This window comes from Mobula hypostoma, chromosome 11 (genome assembly GCF_963921235.1).
Source record: "Mobula hypostoma chromosome 11, sMobHyp1.1, whole genome shotgun sequence".
Classification (NCBI taxonomy): domain Eukaryota; kingdom Metazoa; phylum Chordata; class Chondrichthyes; order Myliobatiformes; family Myliobatidae; genus Mobula; species Mobula hypostoma.
In genome coordinates, this window is record NC_086107.1 from 74,598,862 (window position 1) to 74,620,467 (window position 21,606).

Here is a 21,606-nt window from a genome sequence, read left to right on the forward strand (position 1 = left end):
TGTTTACATGATTTGTTTTTTTTCTCTGCACATTGGGTGGTTGTCTTTTTTTAATGGTTTCTTTGTTTTGTGGCTGCCTGTAAGGAGACGAATCTCAAGTTTGTATAATATAAACTTTGATAATAAATGTACTTTGAACTTAAGTTCCTCCAGCATCGTCTGTGGTCCTCTAGTAGTTTGTTCTTTTCATAGAAAGGAAATGCTTTAAGAAAGCAACACACATAAAAGTTGCTGGTGAACACAGCAGGCCAGGCAGCATCTCTAGGAAGAGGTACAGTCGACATTCCGGGCCGAGACCCTTCGTCCTGACTGTACCTCTTCCTAGAGATGCTGCCTGGCCTGCTGCGTTCACCAGCAACTTTTATGTGTGTTGCTTGAAATTCTAGCATCTGCAGATTTCCTCGTGTTGATGCTTTAGGAAAACTGGGTAAAGGACTGTTCTCTGCTCATGCAATGATAAAATCATCTGAAAATTTAGAGGGGGGGGTCATTGCCTTGCTGCTGCTCGTGCATGGGAGGGGGGAGCTGGGGGGGCTTTGGGTTCTAACATTTAACTGTTGTTCATTCTTTGGGGCGCTCCTCTATTTTCATGGATGTTTGCGAAGAAAAAGAATTTCAGGATGTATATTGTATACAGTTCTGTGACGTTAAATGTACCTGTTGAGCACAGTATTGGGACCTTCAGCCAGGGAAGGCAAAGGGGCTGAGAGATGCTCCCATGGTGAACCACACCTGGGTATCAGTCACAAAAAACACACACACACACACACACCCCAAACACCCTCTGACACCAGACATTGCAAGGAGCTGCTGGTGTTCTTCTAAAAGACCAACAAACTAAAATTATGGTTTTGTTTTCCAATCTCTGGTCCACCCTACTGCCATCAAGAGCTGAGAGCTCACTGACAGATAAGACAGGGTTTTTGTTTCCCTGAATTCCTGGTGCTGCCTTCTCCATGCTGAATCCATGGCTTGTTGCTAAGGAATAAAACAAAGAATCACATTCCATGTGTTCTTGCTTGCGCAGCGTCCTGGTCACACATAACCTGGTTTCACAGATGATCGCCTGCAGTTCGGGCAACCCTTCGTTGCACTGGCTTGTACACATCTGGAACGAGAGTACAGGTGGTCAGAGGTGGTTTGCTGCATACAAATTCTCTAGGGCAGGCATTCCCAACCTTTCTTATGCCATGGACTAACACCATTAACCAAGGGGTCTGTGAGCGCTAGGGGTTTTCAGTCTAAAGCTTCCTTACCCTCCCAAAGAATATCCTGGCCCAAATGATTTTGGTTTCGAGATTCCCTTTGATATGCTCACAGAATCTCAAACTTCCCCAGAGGCCACTGTATCTGTTGGACTCTGTCAGAAATCTGACTGGACATCAGACCAACCGCAGGGGAGCACAGTGTTGTCAGCAATCTCTCACGGTGCAGAGACCTGGTGCAATCCTGAGCTCTGGTGATGTGTGGTGTTTGCATGTTCCTCCTGCACCCCAACCATCTGCAGGTTGGTAGGTTATTGGCCCAACTCATCCAAGATGCCCACCTAAGCTTGTCCCATTTGCCTGTGTTTGTCCCACATCCCTTTAAACCTTTGCTATCAACTGTCTCTCAAATGTAATACCCACATCAACCGTTTCCTCTGGCAGCTTGTTCCATATACTGGATCAACAAGTCACCCCTCAGGTTCCTATTAAATCTCTCTCACCCTAAACCTATGCCCTCTTGCTCTTGGTTCCCTAGCCCTGGAGAAGAGACTGCGGGTATTTGCCCTATGTGGCTCTCAGGACTTCATACACCTCCACAAGACCATTCCTCAAGTCTGTATGCTACTTGCTTACATTGCGCCAGTGTGTGTGTGATTTTCATTTACTCACTTTAGATGGAAAAGGTGGGAACATGGGAGAGCCTGGAGCTGAGAATTCTTATCACCAATCGACTCGCCGCACATTCCACAGTACAATTCCATGTCTTCCATACACTCATGGAACTTGACAACATGGTCTCGGAGAAGTTGCTGGGAGCCCTTTGCTCGATAAATGATCTCACACAGGCAGTGTGCCTTCAGTAGCAGGAGCTGGAGGGGGCACAGAACATGTAGCTCAGCAGTACAGCTATGCTCAGAGACACAGTACAGACAGACACACAGACACAGTACAGACAGACACACAGACACAGTACAGACAGACACACAGACACAATACAGACAGACACACAAAGATAAAACACACAGATACACAAGGATAATAATAATAAATGCTTTATTGATCCTGAGTAGGAAATTCTTTTGTTACAGCAGCAACATTTAAAAACCCATTTAGAGTGTGCAAACTTAACTAATAATGAAATACAGAATAATAATATACACAATAATAATACCTTCGCGAGACCATCCACGAATCAGCACTCTCTATCTTTGGAAGAAAAACATCAAAGAGCAGTGACTGGTTTGAGGCAAAGTCCAACATCATGACTCCTGTCATTGAAGCCAAGCGTGCAACTCTCACAGAGTACAAGCGCTCACCCTCCAACTAAACACTCCTGGCACTTCGAGCTGCTAGAAGTAAAGTGCAACAGACTGCAAGGCAATGCGCAAAAGAGTACTGGCTCCAGCTCAGTGAGGACATTCAGACAGCAACGGGTGACAAGCAACATCAGGATTGATGTATGATGGTAACAAGAAGGCCCTTGGCCCATCGCAGAGCAAGACAGCACCCCTGAAGTCATCCAGCAGTGAAATAATCATCGATAAAAGCAAGCAGATGGAATGCTGGGTACAGCACTACTCTGAGCTCTACTCGAGGGAAAATGTTGTTGTTAGCTCAGCCACTGATGCCATCAATTGTCTACCAGTCATGGATGACTCTCGGAACCAACCATTGAGGACCTCAGCAAGGCAATTGACAGTCTAGCCCCAGGGAAGGCTCCTGGCAATGATGGGATTCCTCCAAATCTGATCAAACACTACAAGAGCTCACTCCTCCAACCTTTACATGAGGTCCTCCGTCAGTGCTGGAAAAAAGGAACAGTACCACAGGATATGCGCCATTCCAAAATCGTCACTTTGTACAAGAACAAAGGTGACAGGAGCGACTGCAACAACTACAGGGGTATCTCCCTCCTGAGTATCGTCGGCAAAGTCTTTGCTCGTGTAACTCTGGCAGAACGGGTCTACCCTGAGTCCCAATGTGGTTTCCGCACAAGGAGGTCAACTGTCGACATGATTTTCTCACTCTGTCAACTCCAGGAGATGTGCAGGGAACAACAGAAACCCCTCAATGTCACTTTCATCGACTTGTCCAAGGCATTCGACCTTGTCAGCAGGGATAGGCTCTTTCAGATTCTCAAGATGGGCTGTCCCCTGAAACTTCAGAGTATAATCAAGTCATTCCATGACGACAGGAGGGCTACTGTTCAGTACGATGGCAGCTCATCAGAACCCTTCGCGATTCATAGTGGAGTCAAACAAGGTTGCGTGTTGGCCCCAACATTATTCGGCATCTTCTTCTCTATGCTACTTAAGCGCATGTTTGGGACGTCGACAGAAGGCATCTACATGCACACCAGGTCTGATGGGCGGCTGTTCAACCCTGCGTGCCTGAGAGCAAGAACAAAAGTGTGAAAGATTTAAATACGTGACATGCTCTTTGCTGATGACACTGCTATAACCTCGCACACCAAACAGCAACTACAAACTCTCATGGACTGCTTCTCTAAGGCATGCAAGGACTTCGGGCTTACCATCAGCCTAAGGAAATCAAATGTCCTTGCCCAGAATGTACTAGAGACACCAGTCATTACCATCGACAATTACGATCTAGGAGTGGTCCACGAGTTGACATACTTGGGGTCGACCATTAACGACACTCCCTCCCTCGGTGCTGAAATCAATAGGCTTGTCGACAAAGCAGCATCAATCCTTGCTCGTCTCTCCTCGCAGGTCTGGGAGAATCTGAAACTCGCTACAAAGACCAAGACTGCTGTGTACAATGCATGTGTTATCAGCACCCTCCTGTATGGTAGCGAGACTTGGACCACCTACTCCAAGCAAGAAAGGGAACTCAATAGTTTTCACCTGTACAGCCTTCGCCGCATCCTCGGCATCACCTGGAGAGACAAAGTCCCAAACTCTGAGGTCCTCTCCCCTGCTGGACTTCCCACAATGTTCACACTTTTAAGACAATGCAGACTGCGCTGGCTGGGCCACGTCCACCGTATGAAGGAGAACTAACAACAGGCAAGAGGAACGTTGGTAGACCCCAGCTTCGCTTCAAGGATCTCTGTAAGCATGACATGAAAGCCTTAAAAATCAGCACAGAGTGCTGGGAGGATACAGCAGATAACGGCAACAAATGGCGAGGTACCCTTCAGCAACACCTCGAGCGAGGTGAAAGAGTGATCCTGAGTCAGGTTGAGGATTGGCAGGGTAAACGGAGAGCACAGCGGACAGTGGACAACAATTCCACAACGCCCTATACATGCAGCAACTGTGGCAGAGCCTACCATTCCAGGATCAGCCTCAATAGCCACAGTCAACGCTGCTCGTCAAACCAGTGACTACCACAGGTGCAGTACCCATGGTCAACCACGACTGACAGAGGCCACACACACAGAATTTAGCAAAATAGTAAAGCAGAGATTATTGTACTATGATGTGTGTGTTCTTCTGTCACACAGAGATGAACTGTTGTGTGTGCTTATTGCACTTGGTAGGAAAGATTTTCTGTAACGATCTTTGTGACAGCGGAGCTGAATGAGTCAGTTCGAAAAGGTGCTCAGCTGCTTATTCAGTAGGTCATGGAGAGGATGTGCCAAATTGTCCATAATGGATAACAATTTGTTTAGTGACCTCCTCTCCACCACTAACTCAAAAGAGTCGGGGTTGTAGCCAAGGACAGATCCAGCCTTTCTGATGAGCTTATTTAGTATTTTTGCATCACCAGCACCGATGCTGCTCCCCCAATATAAAGCCACAAAGAAGAGCGCACTCGCTAAAACAGACTGGTAAAAGATCTCCAACATCCTGCTGCACACATTGAAGGATCTCAGCTTCCATGGAAAATAGAGTGTGCTCATCCCTTTCTCATAAACAGCCTTGGTGTTGGTTTTCCAGTCAAGTCCGTTGTCGAGGTGAACACCCAAGTATTTGTACTCCTCCACCACTGCAACTTCTTCTCCCAGAATGTATACAGGACTCGTCACAGTCCTCTTACTCCTGAAACCAATCACCATCTCCCCGGTTTTGGCCACATTCAAGAGCAGGTGATTCCCCTCACACCACTCCACAAACCTGTCCGCCAGTCCTCTGTACTCTGACACCTGCCCATCTCTGATGCACTGAACCACTGCAGAGTCATCAGAGAATTTCTGAAGTGACAAGACTCAGAGTTGTACTGAAAGTCTGAGGTGTACAGTGTGAACAGAAATGGAGACAGGACAGTCCCTTGTGGGGCTCCAGTGCCACTCAGCACCATCTCAGACAGAGAACTACCCAGCCGTACAAACTGGGCTCTATCTGTCAGTCAGTAATCCAGGAGACAGTAGGTTTGTCTATGCCCATCCTTTGTAGCATCTCACTCAGAAGTGGCTGGATTGTATTGGAGGCACTAGAGAAATCAAAAAATGTGTTTCTCACAATGCCACCAGCATCATCCAGGTGGGAGTGAGCTCTCTGTAACAGGTAGATGATGGCATCATCCGCTCCCACGAGGCTGGAAGGCAAACTGTAGAGGGCCGAATGAAAAACTCACTTGCGGTCCAAGGTAAGTCAGGACCAGCTTCTCCAGCACTTCCATCACTTGAGATGTGAGGGCAATTGGATACAGTGTTCGTCCATCGTCCGTTGATGAGGACCTTGACACCATTATGATGGTGTCGAGACTAGCGCATGATTTGGATTTAAGTGAGGGAGAGTTGCGCAGCGTCAGCCTCACTCTCTCTTCCCAATTCCCATCTGGATCCAGTGGCAAGACAGAGTCGAGACGGCAGATTGGATAGAGTACAGGCAGACACACAGACAATGCAAATGCACACATGAACACCAGAGGCCAAACACACAGATGGAAATGCAGACACACACAGACTCAGACACAGATATGGACTCGTGTATTGCAGACACCGACACATACACACACAAATTTGCACACTTAGAAAAGGTGACGTATGCATTAAAACACAATGGTGTATCCCCTGAACACAGCTCCTCCTACAAAGTGAGCCTCAGCTCCTTTTCACACGGCCTACATCGTCACATCGATCACACAGCTTTGGTCACTTTGCCCAGTCCAGCCAAGGTCCCAACCTGTCACTACTTAAGGTCAAGGTAGTACAGATATTGGGAGTTAATTAACAAGAAGATAAAGGGCTCTACTCTGTAACTGTGACAGAGAGCACCATGTGACTCATGGGGGCAGGAGCATCATATTAAAAGGACAGTCCAGGTTCTAAAGGAACTGTAAACCCAGCAGTGATCTACATGTCACAAGGTTCACGTGGGCAGGGGCCACACAGTCTCAGATATAGAGGTGTGACCATGCCCTGTATACAGTCTGTAGAGCAAGCCACTGTTCCACACCGCGTTACCACATACTATAGACTATCAGGACGGGTGATGTGACACAATCCCACCACAGTTACCCCTCGTATGTGGATGGCATATATCAAATGAGCCCTAAACACTTCAGTCAACCCCAGGAAACACTGTGCTCTCTGACAAAGTCCAGTCAAACTTGGAATTCGAGCTTACTTTACTTCCACTCACTGTATCTTGGCTGCTGAGAGAAAGGGGAAGCTGGAGTTTAATGGGGGGTCAGTGGTGAAAAGGGTGAGATGCATCAAGTCTCCAGCTGTCAACATCTCAGAGGAGATCCTGGACCCAACACACTGATGCAAACATGAAGAATGCATGCTAGTAGCTCCAATTCATTAGGAGTTTTAGTACTTCACCAAACATTCTAGCAAATTTCTACAGATGAAGAGTGACGAGCATTCTGACTAATTGCATCAGTCTGGTATGGGGGCTCTATTGCACAGGATGGAGAGAGGCTGCAGAGTTGTAGACACAGCAAGCTCCTTTGCAGGCACAACCCTCCCCACCACTGAGGACATTTGAAAAGGCAGTAACGCAAGAAAGTGGAGCCATCACTAAGGGCCTTCACCACCTGCGACATTCCCTCTCCTCATTACCACTGGGGAGGTGGTACAGGAGCCCAAAGACCCACACTCAATGTGTTGGGAAAGTCTTCCCCTCTACCATCAGATTTCTGAATGGTTCATGAACCCACAGGAACTTTGCTCATTCCTCTCCAGCTGTATATTTTTTATATAATGTAAATTGTGGTAATATTTTTGTGTCCTGCATGGTACAGCTGCTACAACAGGTACTCCTGTTTGAGTACTGTTGGGGGTAACAGCTTACCCGGGGGAAGCGACAGCGGCCGTGCCTCCGGCACAGAGTCTGGCCCTGTAGCTCAGAAGGGTAGGGCAAGGAAGAGGAGGGCAGTTGTGATAGGGGACTCGATAGTAAGGGGGTCAGATAGGCGATTCTGTGGACGCAGTCCAGAGACCCCCATGGTAGTTTGCCTCCCTGGTGCCAGGGTCCGGGATATTTCTGATCGTGTTCAAGATATCCTGAAGTGGGCGGGTGAGGAGCCAGAGGTCGTGGTACATATAGGTACCAATGACATAGGTAGGAAAAGGGATGAGGTCCTGAAAGGAGAATATAGGGAGCTAGGAAGGGAGTTGAGAAAAAGGACCGCAAAGGTAGTAATCTCGGGATTACTGCCTGTGCCACGCGACAGTGAGAGTAGGAATGCGATGAGGTGGAGGATAAATGCGTGGCTGAGGGATTGGAGCAGGAGGCAGGGATTCAAGTTTTTGGATCATTGGGACCTCTTTTGGCGCAGGAGTGACCTGTACAAAAAGGACGGGTTACACTTGAATCCTAGGGGGACCAATATCCTGGCAGGGAGATTAGCGAGGGCTACTGAGGTGACTTTAAACTAGCATGGTTGGGGGGTGGGAATCAAATTAAAGAGGCTAGGCGAGAGGAGGTTAGTTCACAACAGGGGGATGGGAACCAGTGCAGAGAGACAGAAGGGTGTAAAGTGAGGGTAGAAGCAAAAAGTAGTAAGGAGAAAAAAGTGGCAGGCCGACAAATCCAGGGCAAGCATCAAAAAGGGCCACTTTTCAACATAATTGTATAAGGACTAAGAGAGTTGTAAAAGAGCGCCTGAAGGCTTTGTGTGTCAATGCAAGGAGCATTTGTAACAAGGTGGATGAACTGAAAGTGCAGATTGTTATTAATGATTATGATATAGTTGGGATCACAGAGACATGGCTCCAGGGTGACCAAGGATGGGAGCTCAACGTTCAGGGATATTCAATATTCAGGAGGGATAGACATGAAAGAAAAGGAGGTGGGGTGGCGTTGCTGGTTAAAGATGAGATTAACGCAATAGAAAGGAAGGACATAAGCCAGGAAGTCGTGGAATCGATATGGGTAGAGCTGCATAACACTAAGGGGCAGAAAACGCTGGTGGGAGTTGTGTACAGGCCACCTAACAGTAGTAGTGAGGTTGGGGATGGCATTAAACAGGAAATTAGAAATGTGTGCAATAAAGGAACAGCAGTTATAATGGGTGACTTCAATCTACATGTAGATTGGGTGAACCAAATTGGTAAAGGTGCTGAGGAAGAGGATTTCTTGGAATGTATGCGGGATGGTTTTTTCAACCAACATGTCGAGGAACCAACTAGAGAGCAGGCTATTCTAGACTGGGTTTTGAGCAATGAGGAAGGGTTAATTAGCAATCTTGTCGTGAGAGGCCCCTTGGGTAAGAGTGACCATAATATGGTGGAATTCTTCATTAAGATGGAGAGTGACATAGTTAATCCAGAAACAAAGGTTCTGAACTTAAAGAGGGGTAACTTTGAAGGTATGAGACGTGAATTAGCTAAGATAGACTGGCAAATGACACTTAAAGGATTGACGGTGGATATGCAATGGCAAGCATTTAAGGATTGCATGGATGAACTACAACAATTGTTCATCCCAGTTTGGCAAAAGAATAAATCAAGGAAGGTAGTGCACCTGTGGCTGACAAGAGAAATTAGGGATAGTATCAATTCCAAAGAAGAAGCATACAAATTAGCCAGAAAAAGTGGCTCACCTGAGGACTGGGAGAAATTCAGAGTTCAGCAGAGGAGGACAAAGGGCTTAATTAGGAAGGGGAAAAAAGATTATGAGAGAAAACTGGCAGGGAACATAAAAACTGACTGTAAAAGCTTTTATAGATATGTAAAAAGGAAAAGACTGGTAAAGACAAATGTAGGTCCCCTACAGACAAACAGGTGAATTGATTATGGGGAGCAAGGACATGGCAGACCAATTGAATAATTACTTTGGTTCTGTCTTCACTAAGGAGGACATAAATAATCTTCCAGAAATAGTAGGGGACAGAGGGTCCAGTGAGATGGAGGAACTGAGCGAAATACATGTTAGTAGGGAAGTGGTGTTGGGTAAATTGAAGGGATTAAAGGCAGATAAATCCCCAGGGCCAGATGGTCTGCATCCCAGAGTGCTTAAGGAAGTAGCCCAAGAAATAGTGGATGCATCAGTGATAATTTTTCAAAACTCGTTAGATTCTGGACTAGTTCCTGAGGATTGGAGGGTGGCTAATGTAACCCACTTTTTAAAAAAGGAGGGAGAGAGAAACTGGGGAATTATAGACCGGTTAGCCTAACGTCGGTGGTGGGGAAACTGCTGGAGTCAGTTATAAAAGATGTGATAACAGCACATTTGGAAAGCGGTGAAATCATCTGACAAAGTCAGCATGGACTTGTGAAAGGAAAATCATGTCTGACGAATCTCATAGAATTTTTTGAGGATGTAACTAGTAGAGTGGATAGGGGAGAACCAGTGGATGTGGTATATTTGGATTTTCAAAAGACTTTTGACAAGGTCCCACACAGGAGATTAGTGTGCAAACTTAAAGCACACAGTATTGGGGGTAAGGTATTGATGTGGATAGAGAATTGGTTAGCAGACAGGAAGCAAAGAGTGGGAATAAACGGGACCTTTTCAGAATGGCAGGCAGTGACTAGTGGGGTACCACAAGGCTCAGTGCTGGGACCCCAGTTGTTTACAATATATATTAATGACTTGGATGAGGGAATTAAATGCAGCATCTCCAAGTTTGCGGATGACACGAAGCTGGGCGGCAGTGTTAGCTGTGAGAAGGATGCTAAGAGGATGCAGGGTGACTTGGATAGGTTGGGTGAGTGGGCAAATTCATGGCAGATGCAATTTAATGTGGATAAATGTGAAGTTATCCACTTTGGTGGCAAAAGTAGGATAACAGACGATTATCTGAATGGTGGCCGATTAGGAAAAGGGGAGGTGCAACGAGACCTGGGTGTCATTATACACCAGTCATTGAAAGTGGGCATGCAGGTACAGCAGGCGGTGAAAAAGGCGAGTGGTATGCTGGCATTTATAGCGAGAGGATTCGAGTACAGGAGCAGGGAGGTACTACTGCAGTTGTACAAGGCCTTGGTGAGACCACACCTGGAGTATTGTGTGCAGTTTTGGTCCCCTAATCTGAGGAAAGACATCCTTGCCATAGAGGGAGTACAAAGAGGGTTCACTAGATTGATTCCTGGGATGGCAGGACTTTCATATGAAGAAAGACTGGATGAACTGGGCTTGTACTCGTTGGAATTTAGAAGATTGAGGGGGGATCTGATTGAAACGTATAAAATCCTAAAGGGATTGGACAGGCTAGATGCAGGAAGATTGTTCCCGATGTTGGGGAAGTCCAGAACGAGGGGTCACAGTTTGAGGATAAAGGGGAAGCCTTTTAGGACTGAGATTAGGAAAAACTTCTTCACACAGAGAGTGGTGAATCTGTGGAATTCTCTGCCACAGGAAACAGTTGAGGCCAGTTCATTGGCTATATTTAAGAGGGAGTTAGATATGGCCCTTGTGGCTACGGGGATCAGGGGGTATGGAGGGAAGGCTGGTGCAGGGTTCTGAGTTGGATGATCAACCATGATCATAATAAATGGCGGTGCAGGCTCGAAGGGCCGAATGGCCTACTCCTGCACCTATTTTCTATGTTTCTATGTTTCTATGTTACAAAACAACAAATTTCACAACATACAGTTTTAAACTTGATTCAGATCCTCACTCTCCTGAGCTTCCACTCACTCCCATTCCTGCTCGTACAGCAGTTTGTCAGGAGCTATCACCGTCAAAATTCTAAGCCATCACTCACCTTATTCCCGACTCCTTCTGCCACCTCCTCTGCCTTCTGCACAACCCCCAAGCTCTATCAAAATACAAAAGGCATTTCAGGAATGACACAAAGCAAACCCAGAAATATACACGCAGGAGGAATCGTGTAGAAGCAGGTGGTATACTGTGAGGGGGAAGACACTGTAGCCCCAGAGCGGAGACACAGAGTGACACACAGCGTAAATGCGTGGGGTGGGGTGGGGTGAGAGGACAGAGATGTGGATGGAGTGGGTGGTGATGAGAATGGGGATGTGAAAGGGGTCAGTTGATGGTTGGTCTTAGAGGGTCTGGAGAGGACGATCCAAGTGTTTAGTCCCCAACAACCATCTGTTTGGAACCACAGCCCCAAACCCTGGACCAGGAAGAGGGGAAATTTTGGGGCGCAGGCCAGCACTCCCTATCCTCACGTAAGCTGCAAGATGACTCTTCTCCCAGCCACATCTTTGACCTATCTGCCTGTTACCCCAGTAACATCCACCGACACCCCCACCTCCCTGTCGCCTTGGTTACTGATGGACCCACCCAGACACCCCCACCCCCCTGTCGCCCTGGTTACTGATGGACCCACCCAGATACCCCCATCCCCCTGTCGCCCTGGTTACTGATGGACCCACTCACCCCCTGACTCCCACAGCAAGAGACCCTGTGTTCCCAATTACTCTCCTACCTTGTCCATCTTCTTCTCAATCAGCCAACACTTGGCAATGCCCAGCAATACCTGAGCCTGCCCCACGCGGTTACCAATGTCCGTCATGATGTTGAGTGAGGACTCATACCGGGGGAGAGATTTCTGCAAAGGGAGAAGGGTGTCACTAACAGTCCATCACACAGATCTGTGTCCACACTTCAGTGTGAAACCATTTGGGGACTGTTTGTTGCATCATATTTGGTGACTCGCGTACATTTTATAATGCATGTCTGATTTTTTGTAACACTATGTAGTTCAATGTTTCTTGATGATTTGGCAGGAGACTCTTTGGCCTGTTGATTCTTCGCAAGTTCTCAGAGCAATTTCTTCCTCCCCCCCACCCCCACCTAATACCCACTGTAAATCCATTCCCCTCGCATCTTCATCAAGTGCTTGCTTTCATCAGACAAGGCATTGTGTACAAGAGTTGGGATGTCACTTTACAAAATACAAGACGTCAGTGAAACCATACTTGGAGTACTATGTGCAGATCTGGTCACCCAGCTATAGGAAGGATGTTATTAAGCTGAAAAGGGTGTAGAATAGATTCACGAGGATGTAAACAGGATAGGAAGGCTCGGGTTATAAGGAGAGGCTTCATATGTTGGGACTTTTCCCCCTGGAGCAAAGGGAGACCTTACAAATGTTAATAAAATCATGAGGGGAGTAGATAAGGTGAATGGTCACAGCCTTCTTCCCTGGGTTGGAAGTCTAAAACTATGAGGCATAGGTTTAAGGTGAGAGGGGAAAGTTTAGAGGGGATCTGAGGGGTAAGTTTTTCCTCACACAGAAGTAAAATTTGTTGCCAGAAGTGGTAGAGTTGGGTACAATTACAATGTTTAAAAGACATTTGGACAGGAAAGGTTTTGAGGCATATGGGCCAAATGCAGGCAGATGAGACGTGGTCAGAAAAGCACCTTGGTTGGCAAGGATGAATTGGGCCTATTTTGGTATTGTTTAACAGTGACACCTTTCCCCAAATGCTACTGCCTATCTACATACCAGGGACAATTAACCTTTTAATTGTGGCCAATGTAAAATAACATTAATTCATTTTATCACTAATTATGTATGCCAACATCTCCAACTCTCACCGGCCAGGCTTAAATCTGTATTAATGATGTTAATGGACGGTTTAAGGTGGCACTACTGAATGTGGGTGACAGCTTACTGGTGGTTCTCAAAGCAAGAAATTTGACTAAAAACTCTATTAGTAACACTTTTAATATGAAAAACCATGGTAAACGATCATTGAAAGCAATGAAGAGGCAAGCGAAGGCGAGGCTGATCCGAGGGTCGAGGCACGCAAGTGCATGACAGAGCCGGAGCAAGGTTGAGGCATGTTCCAGGGGAATATAGAGTCAGGTCGGAGACATAGTTGGTGCGAGTGGAGTGGAGAAAAGCTGAAGTGGAGCTGTTTCAGAGCCCGTCCACATAAACCAGCAGCAAAGTTTGATCCATCTAAGTGCCACATCAATTTGGAAAGGTCGAATACAGGCCAGAAGCAGCCCTGAGCATATCACTGCAGCAGGGGCCGAGTCCTAGTGTGGAGAACAACCCGGTGCTTGGACAATTTAAACGCCGGGCCAGATGGACTGAAAGGGCAAGGGGTCGAGACCAGAGGTGAGGGTTGAGCCAGTTATACTGCCATGTTTTACTCCACTCTCCTCGGCGCTGAGGCTGTCGTGCCGCAGATGCTCCGAGCTCAGTGAATGCCAGCTTTGCGGCAACTTGCCCATGATGGACTGAGATTGAGACCATGGACCAACTCCGTCTTACCCAGCTTCAGATTTATGGACTCAATTTCATTCCGAATGCTGATGCTTTCTTTATTTGCCTGATTTGTTTTCTGCACATTGAGTTTTGGCCTTTTATTTTTAAAACTGGGTTCTCTGGGTTTCTTGTTCTGTGGCTGCCTGTGAGCAAATGAATCTCAGGATTGTATAATTTATACATACTTTGATAATCAATGTACACTGAATCTTTAAGTTTGGAAGGCAAGAGATGAAGATGTTTCAGTTATAGTCTAACATTCAGAGTCCTAGATGGACAGAAGTTTACAGAACAAAAAGAAGAGCTTAAAACAGAGGCCTGGTTGTTAACACAAGTTACAGCCAGGCTAATTACTCACATTTCAGAGGTGAAGTCAAAAAGCAGATGAGAAGACAGGAGAGACTCAGCAGAGATGAAAGAGAATCTAAAAGCATGTGCTCAGAGGTAGAGTTTTACGTTGAGAGATGGGACTGGTCAGGGACAACTCAGATAATGATACATGGAGGCAGAGATTATGACAGATACAGGAGGAGGACTTTACAAAGACAATGTTATGGGGGTCAGAAAGGAAGATGGAACCCAGAGTCTGGATGAGCTAAAGGGCCATAAAGGAGAGGTTCTAGAGAAGCCAGCAGTACTTGGTGGATAAATCACCTGGTCTACATGGGGTGTAGTGATGTGTGGGTAAGATCCTGTCCATAATCTTGCATAGATTCAGGGCTGGTGCCAAAGACTGGTCTATAATTTCCTAGGCTATATCTACTCCCTTTCTTGAATAAGGGAACAACATCTCCAACCCTCCAATCCTCTGGAACCTCTCCCATCCCCATTGATGATGCAAAGATCATCGCCACAGGTTCAGCAATCTCCTCCCTCGCCTCCCACAATAGCCTGGGGTACATCTCGTCTGGTTCTTATCCAACTTGATGCTTTCCAAAAGCTCCAGCACATCCTCTTAATACCTATATGCTCAAGTTTTTCAGTCCGCTGTAAGTCATCCCTACAATTGCCAAGATCCTTTTCCGTAGTGAATACTGAAGCAAAATATTCATTAAGTACCTCGTTATCTCCTCTGGTTCCATACACACTTTTCCACTGTCACACTTGATTGGTCCTATTCTCTCATGTCTTTTCCTCTTGCTCTTCACATACTTGTAGAATGCCTTGGGTTTTCCTTAATCCTGCTCACCAAGGCCTTCTCATGGCCCCTTCTGGCTCTCCTAATTTCATTCTTAAGCTCCTTCCTGCTAGCCTTATTATCTTTTGGATTTCTATCATTACCTACTTTTTTGAACCTTTCGTAAGCTTTTCTTTTCTTCTTGACTAGATTTACAACAGCCTTGTACACCACGTTCCTGTACCCTACCATTCTTTCCGTCTCATTGGAACGTACCTATGCAGAAGTCCACGCAAATATCCCCTGAACATTTGCCACATTTCTTCCATACATTTCCCTGGGAACATTAGTTCCCAATTTATGCTTCCAAGTTCCTGCCTGATAGCCACATATTTCCCCTTACTCCAATTAATCATTTCCCTAACTTGTCTGTTCCTATCCCTCTCCAACGCTATGGTAAAGGAGATAGAATTGTGATCACTATCTCCAAAATGCTCTCCCACTGAGAGACCTGACACCTGACCAGGTTCATTTCCCAATACCAGATCAAGTACAGGCAATCCTCTTGTAGGCTTATCTACATATTGTGTCAAAAAACCTTCCTGAACACACCTAACAAATTTTACTCCATCTGAACCCCTCACTCTAGGGAGATGCCAATCAATATTTGGGAAATTAAAATCTCCCATCACGACTACCCTGTTATTATTACACTTTTCCAGAATCTGTCTCCCTATCTGCTCCTCAATATCCCTGTTACTACAGGGTGGTCTATAAAAAACACCCAGTAGAGTTATTGACCCCTTCCTGTTGCTAACTTCCACCCACAGAGACTCTGTAGACAATCCTTCCATGACTTTCTCCTTTTCTGCAGCCATGACACTACCTCTGATCGACGGGCCTGTCCTTTCAGAAACATCTAAAGCCTGGCACTCTAAGTAGCCATTCCTGCCCCTGAACCATCCAAGTCTCTGTAATGGCCACAACATCAAAGCTCCAAGTACTGATCCACACTCTAAGCTCATCCACTTTGTTCATAATACTGCTTGCATTAAAATAGACACATCTCAAACTATCGGTCTGAGCGCATCCCTTCTCTATCACCTGCCTATCCTCCCTCTTGCACTGTCTACAAGCTTTCTCTATCTGTGAGCTAACAGCCCCTTCCTCTGTCTCTTCAGTTTGATTCCCACCCCTCTGCAATTCTAGTTTAAACTCTCCCCAAAAGCCTTAGCAAACCTCCCCGCCAGGATATTGGTCCCCCTTGGATTCAAGTGCAACCCGTCCTTTTTGTACAGGTCAAGCCTGCCCCAAAAGAGGTCCCAATGATCCAGGAATCTGAATGCCTGCCCCCTGCTCCAATCCCTCAGCCATACATTTATCCTATACCATTCTATTCTTATACTCACTGTCACGTGGCACAGGCAGTAATCCCGAGATTGTGGGTATTGTGGGTTATTCCTCCTTCCCTTTCTTCCATGGTCCATTCTCCTCTCCAATCAGATTCCTTCCTCTTGAGCCCTTTACCTCTTCCACCTATCCTCTCCCAGCTTCTTATTTCATCCCCCACCCACCCAGTTCCTCCCTCACCTGTTTCACCCACCTCTTGCCAGCTTGTACTCCTACTACCCCCCACCCACCCAGTTCCTCCCTCACCTGTTTCACCCACCTCTTGCCAGCTTGTACTCCTACCACCCCCCACCCACCCAGTTCCTCCCTCACCTGTTTCACCCACCTCTTGCCAGCTTGTACTCCTACCACCCCCCACCCACCCAGTTCCTCCCTCACCTGTTTCACCCACCTCTTGCCAGCTTGTACTCCTACCACCCCCTGACCCACCTTTATCTTCTGGCTTCACCCTCCTTCCTGTCCAGGCCTGAACCATCGACTCTTTATTCCCCTCCATAGATGCTACCTAACCTGCTGAGTTCCTCCAGCATTTTAGTGTGTGTTGCTCAAGACTTCCAGCATCTGCAAAATCTGGTGTTTATGACAGAAGATGGTGCCAGTCAAAAGCAGGGGAGGAGCGGGCAATAGTCAGAGGCAGGCAGCGAGCAGTCATTGGTTACAGGCGGGTAGGGCAATGGTGCCAATTACAGGTTGAAGGGGAGTGGGTGTCAGTTACAGACCGACAGGAAGGATACACTAGTGGTACAGCCTGTAATTCCGGGAGAAGATGCACAATGTCAAGTGACCGCAGTCCGTTTAAGGGTGAGCAGTAAGTCACTGGCAAAGGACAGTTTGTGACAGGTTAGCTGTTCAACAGGCAAATGTGTAACTAACTATAACGGGCACACAGTGTTCTGCCTATGACCCTTGCCTACACAATGCTTTGCATTCATGTTGTGCTGTATCCAGAGACTCGAGGTGTGAAGCGCAGAGGGACCTCGTGAGTTCTCAGTGGAACTCCACTGTACAGTCTGAACCCAGGAGAGAATAATGTCGTTACCTCAACATCAGAGCGTTGCCGATGGATGTCAGCAAAACACAACAAGCACAGGGCCTGGAGCGGGCGGTCTTGGTGCTGCAGGGCGATCTTCATTGACTCCTGACGGGTAAAAAGACACACATCACTCTAGTGTACATGTACCCTGGAGTCAGACAGACAGACTCACACACACACACATCACTCTAGTGTACACATTCCCTGGAGTCAGACAGACAGACTCACACACACACACACACATCACTCTAGTGTACATGTACCCTGGAGTCAGACAGACAGACTCACACACACACACACACATCACTCTAGTGTACACATTCCCTGGAGTCAGACAGACAGACAGACAGACTCACACACACATCACTCTAGTGTACACATTCCCTGGAGACAGACACACACACACATATACACACACACACATCACTCTAGTGTACACGTACCCTGGAGTCAGACAGACAGACTCACACACACACACACAATCACTCTAGTGTACACGTACCCTGGAGTCAGACAGACAGACTCACACACACATCACTCTAGTGTACACATTCCCTGGAGTCAGACAGACAGACTCACACACACACACACACACACACCACTCTAGTGTACACATTCCCTGGAGTCAGACAGACAGACAGACAGACTCACACACACATCACTCTAGTGTACACATTCCCTGGAGACAGACACACACACACATATACACACACACACATCACTCTAGTGTACACGTACCCTGGAGTCAGACAGACAGACTCACACACACACACACACACATCACTCTAGTGTACACGTACCCTGGAGTCAGACAGACAGACAGACAGACTCACACACACATCACTCTAGTGTACACATTCCCTGGAGTCAGACAGACAGACTCACACACACACACACACATCACTCTAGTGTACACATTCCCTGGAGTCAGACAGACAGACAGACAGACTCACACACACATCACTCTAGTGTACACATTCCCTGGAGACAGACACACACACACATATACACACACACACATCACTCTAGTGTACACGTACCCTGGAGTCAGACAGACAGACTCACACACACACACACACATCACTCTAGTGTACACGTACCCTGGAGTCAGACAGACACACACATATACACACACACACATATACACACACACACATCACTCTAGTGTACACGTACCCTGGAGTCAGACAGACAGACTCACACACACACACATCACTCCAGTGTACACGTACCCTGGAGTCAGACAGACAGACTCACACACACACACATCACTCTAGTGTACACGTACCCTGGAGACAGACACACACACACACACACACACACACACACACACACACACACATCACTCTAGTGTACACGTACCCTGGAGACAGACACACAGACAGACAGACACACACACACACACCACTCCAGTAAACACATACCCTGGAGACAGACACACACACACACCACTCCAGTGTACACATACCCTGGAGACAGACACACACACACATACACATACACACACACCACTCCAGTGTACACATACCCTGGAGACAGACACACACATCACTCTATTGTACACATACACTTGGGGACATAGATACACACCATTCCAGTGTACACATACCCTGGAGACAGACACACACACACACAACACTCCACTGCACACACACCCTGGAGACAGACAGACACACACTACTCCAGTGCACACATACACTGGAGACAGACAGAGACAGAGACAGACACACACACACACACACACACACACACACACACCACTCCAATGTACACACATCCTGGACACACAACCTGTGCAGACACGCAAATTCCAGTGTACATACATTTCTTTCAGACATACAGTAGGAGCAGAATTAGGCCAATCAGCCCAATGAATGGCTCCTCCGTTCCTTCATGGCTGACTTATTATTCCTTCTCAAACACACCTTGTGCCTTCTCCCAATAACCTTTGACACCCTTACTAATCATGAACCAATCAACCTATACCCCAATAAATTGGCCTCCACAGCCGTCTATGGCAATGAATTGCACAGATTCACTATCGTCTGGTGAAAGGAATCCTTCCTCATCAAGGCAAAGGTATCCGTCGGTCTTGCGAGACCATGGATCCGCACCTGGAAAGTCTTCACTCTCCAGGGCGCAGGCCTGGGCAGGGTTGTATGGAAGACCAGCGGTTGCCCTTGCTGCAAGTCTCCCATCTCCACGACACCAATGTTGTCCAAGGGAAGGGCATTAGGACCCATACAGCTTGGCACCAGTGTCATCGCAGAGCAATGTGTGATCAAGTGCCTTGCTCAAGGACACAACACATGTTGCCTTGGCTGGGGCTTGAACTCATGACCTTCAGGTCACTAGTCCAATGCCTGAACCAGTTGGCCACGTGCCCATGCTCATCAAGTATCATCCTTCTTTTCTGAGACTCTGCCATTTGGCTCTGGACACTCTCCCAATGGGAACCATCCTCTCCACATTAACCGTGTCCGAGCCCTTCACTACACAATAGATCCGCTCTCACTTACACTGTCTGAGCCCTTCAATACACAATAGATCCGCTCTCACTTACACTGTCTGAGCCCTTCAATACACAATAGATCCTCTCCACACTTACCCTGTCCAAGCCCTTCAACACAAAATAGATCCTTTCCACATTTACCCAGTCCGAACCCTTCAATACACAATAGATCCGCTCTCATTTAATACACAGTAGGCACAGTCTTCAATACACAATAGATCCTCTCCACAGTTACCCTATTCAAGCCCTTCAATACACAAAAGCTCTGCTCACCTTTACCCAGTCCGAACCCTTCAATACACAATAGATCTGCTCCACATTTACTCTGTCCGAGCCCTTCAATACACAATAAAACCTGTCCATATTTACCCAGTCCGAGCCCTTCAATACACAATGGATCCTCTCCACATTTACCGTTTGACCTCAATACACAATAGATCTGCTCTCACTTACCCTGTCCGAGCCCTGCCATACACAATAGATCCTCTCCACTTTTACTCCGTCTGGGCCCTTCAATACACAATAGGTCTGCTCCACATTTACCCAGTCCGAGCCCTTCAATACACAATAGATCCGTTCCACATTTACCCTGTCTGAGCCCTTCAATACACAATAGATCCTCTCCACCTTTACTCAGTCCAAACCCTTCAATAGACAATAGATCTGCTACACACTTACCCTGTCCGAGCCCTTCAATACACAATAGGTCAGCTCCACATTTACCCTGTCCGAGCCCTGGAATACACAATAGATCCTCTCCACAGTTACCCTGTCCGATCCCCTCAGTACACAATTGATCCGCTCTCATTTACCCTGTCCGAGCCCTTCAATACACAATAGATCTGCTCCACATTTACCCTGTCCGAGCCCTTCAACACACAATAGATCCTCTCCACCTTTACACTGTCCGAGCCCTTCAATACATAATAGATCCTCTCCACGTTTATCCTGTCCTAACCCTTCAATACACAATAGATCCTCTCCACATATACCCAGTCCGAGCCCTTCAATACACAATATATCATCTCCACATTTACCCAGTCCGAGCCCTTCAATACACATTAGATCCTCTCCACATTTACCCAGTCCGAGCCCTCCAATGCACAATAGATCCGCTCTCATTTACCCAGACCAATCCCTTCAATACAGAAGAGATCCTCTCCACATTTACCCTCTCCGAGCCCTTCAGTACACAATAGATCCTCTTCATATTTACTCAGTCGGAGCCCTTCAATGCACAATAGGTCAGCTCCACATTTACCCTGTCCGAGCCCTGGAATACACGACAGATCCTCTCCACCATTACACTGTCCGAGCCCTTCAATACATAATAGATCCTCTCCACATATACCCAGTGTGAGCCCTTCAATACATAATCAGTTCCGCTCTCATTTACCCTATCCGAGCCCTTCAATATACAAACGGTCTGCTCCCCCTTTACCCTGTCCGAGCCCTTCAATACACAATAGGTCCTCTCCACATTTACCCTGTCCGAGCCCTTCAATACACAATAGATCTGCTCCACATTTACCCTTACCGAGCCCTTCAACATGCAATAGATCCTCTCCACATTTACGCTGTGCGAGCCCTTCAACACACAATAGATCCTCTCCACATTTACCCTATCCGAGCCCTTCAACACACAATAGGTCCTCTCCACAATTACCCAGTCCAAGGCCTTCAATACAGAATAGATCCGCTCCAATTTTACCCTGTCCGATCCCTTCAATACACAATAGATCCTCTCCACACTTACCCTGTCTGAACCCTTCAATAC

The 21,606-nt window shown here is 47.0% G+C and overlaps 1 protein-coding gene across 1 annotated transcript in view; it reads right to left on the minus strand.

Moving 5' to 3' along the window:
- Positions 1 to 374: 374 nt before the first annotated feature.
- The window catches only part of rapsn (receptor-associated protein of the synapse, 43kD), a 108,070-nt gene continuing 86,838 nt past the window's right edge, over positions 375 to 21,606 (minus strand). The window contains exons 2-6 of the mRNA XM_063062280.1: positions 17,324 to 17,422; positions 11,964 to 12,086; positions 11,277 to 11,330; positions 1,878 to 2,077; positions 375 to 1,108 (exon numbers count right to left, since the gene is read on the minus strand). Of these exons, the coding sequence (XP_062918350.1) occupies positions 1,036 to 1,108; positions 1,878 to 2,077; positions 11,277 to 11,330; positions 11,964 to 12,086; positions 17,324 to 17,422 (549 nt within the window). The 3' untranslated portion in view covers positions 375 to 1,035. The remainder of the gene's footprint in view (positions 1,109 to 1,877; positions 2,078 to 11,276; positions 11,331 to 11,963; positions 12,087 to 17,323; positions 17,423 to 21,606) is intronic.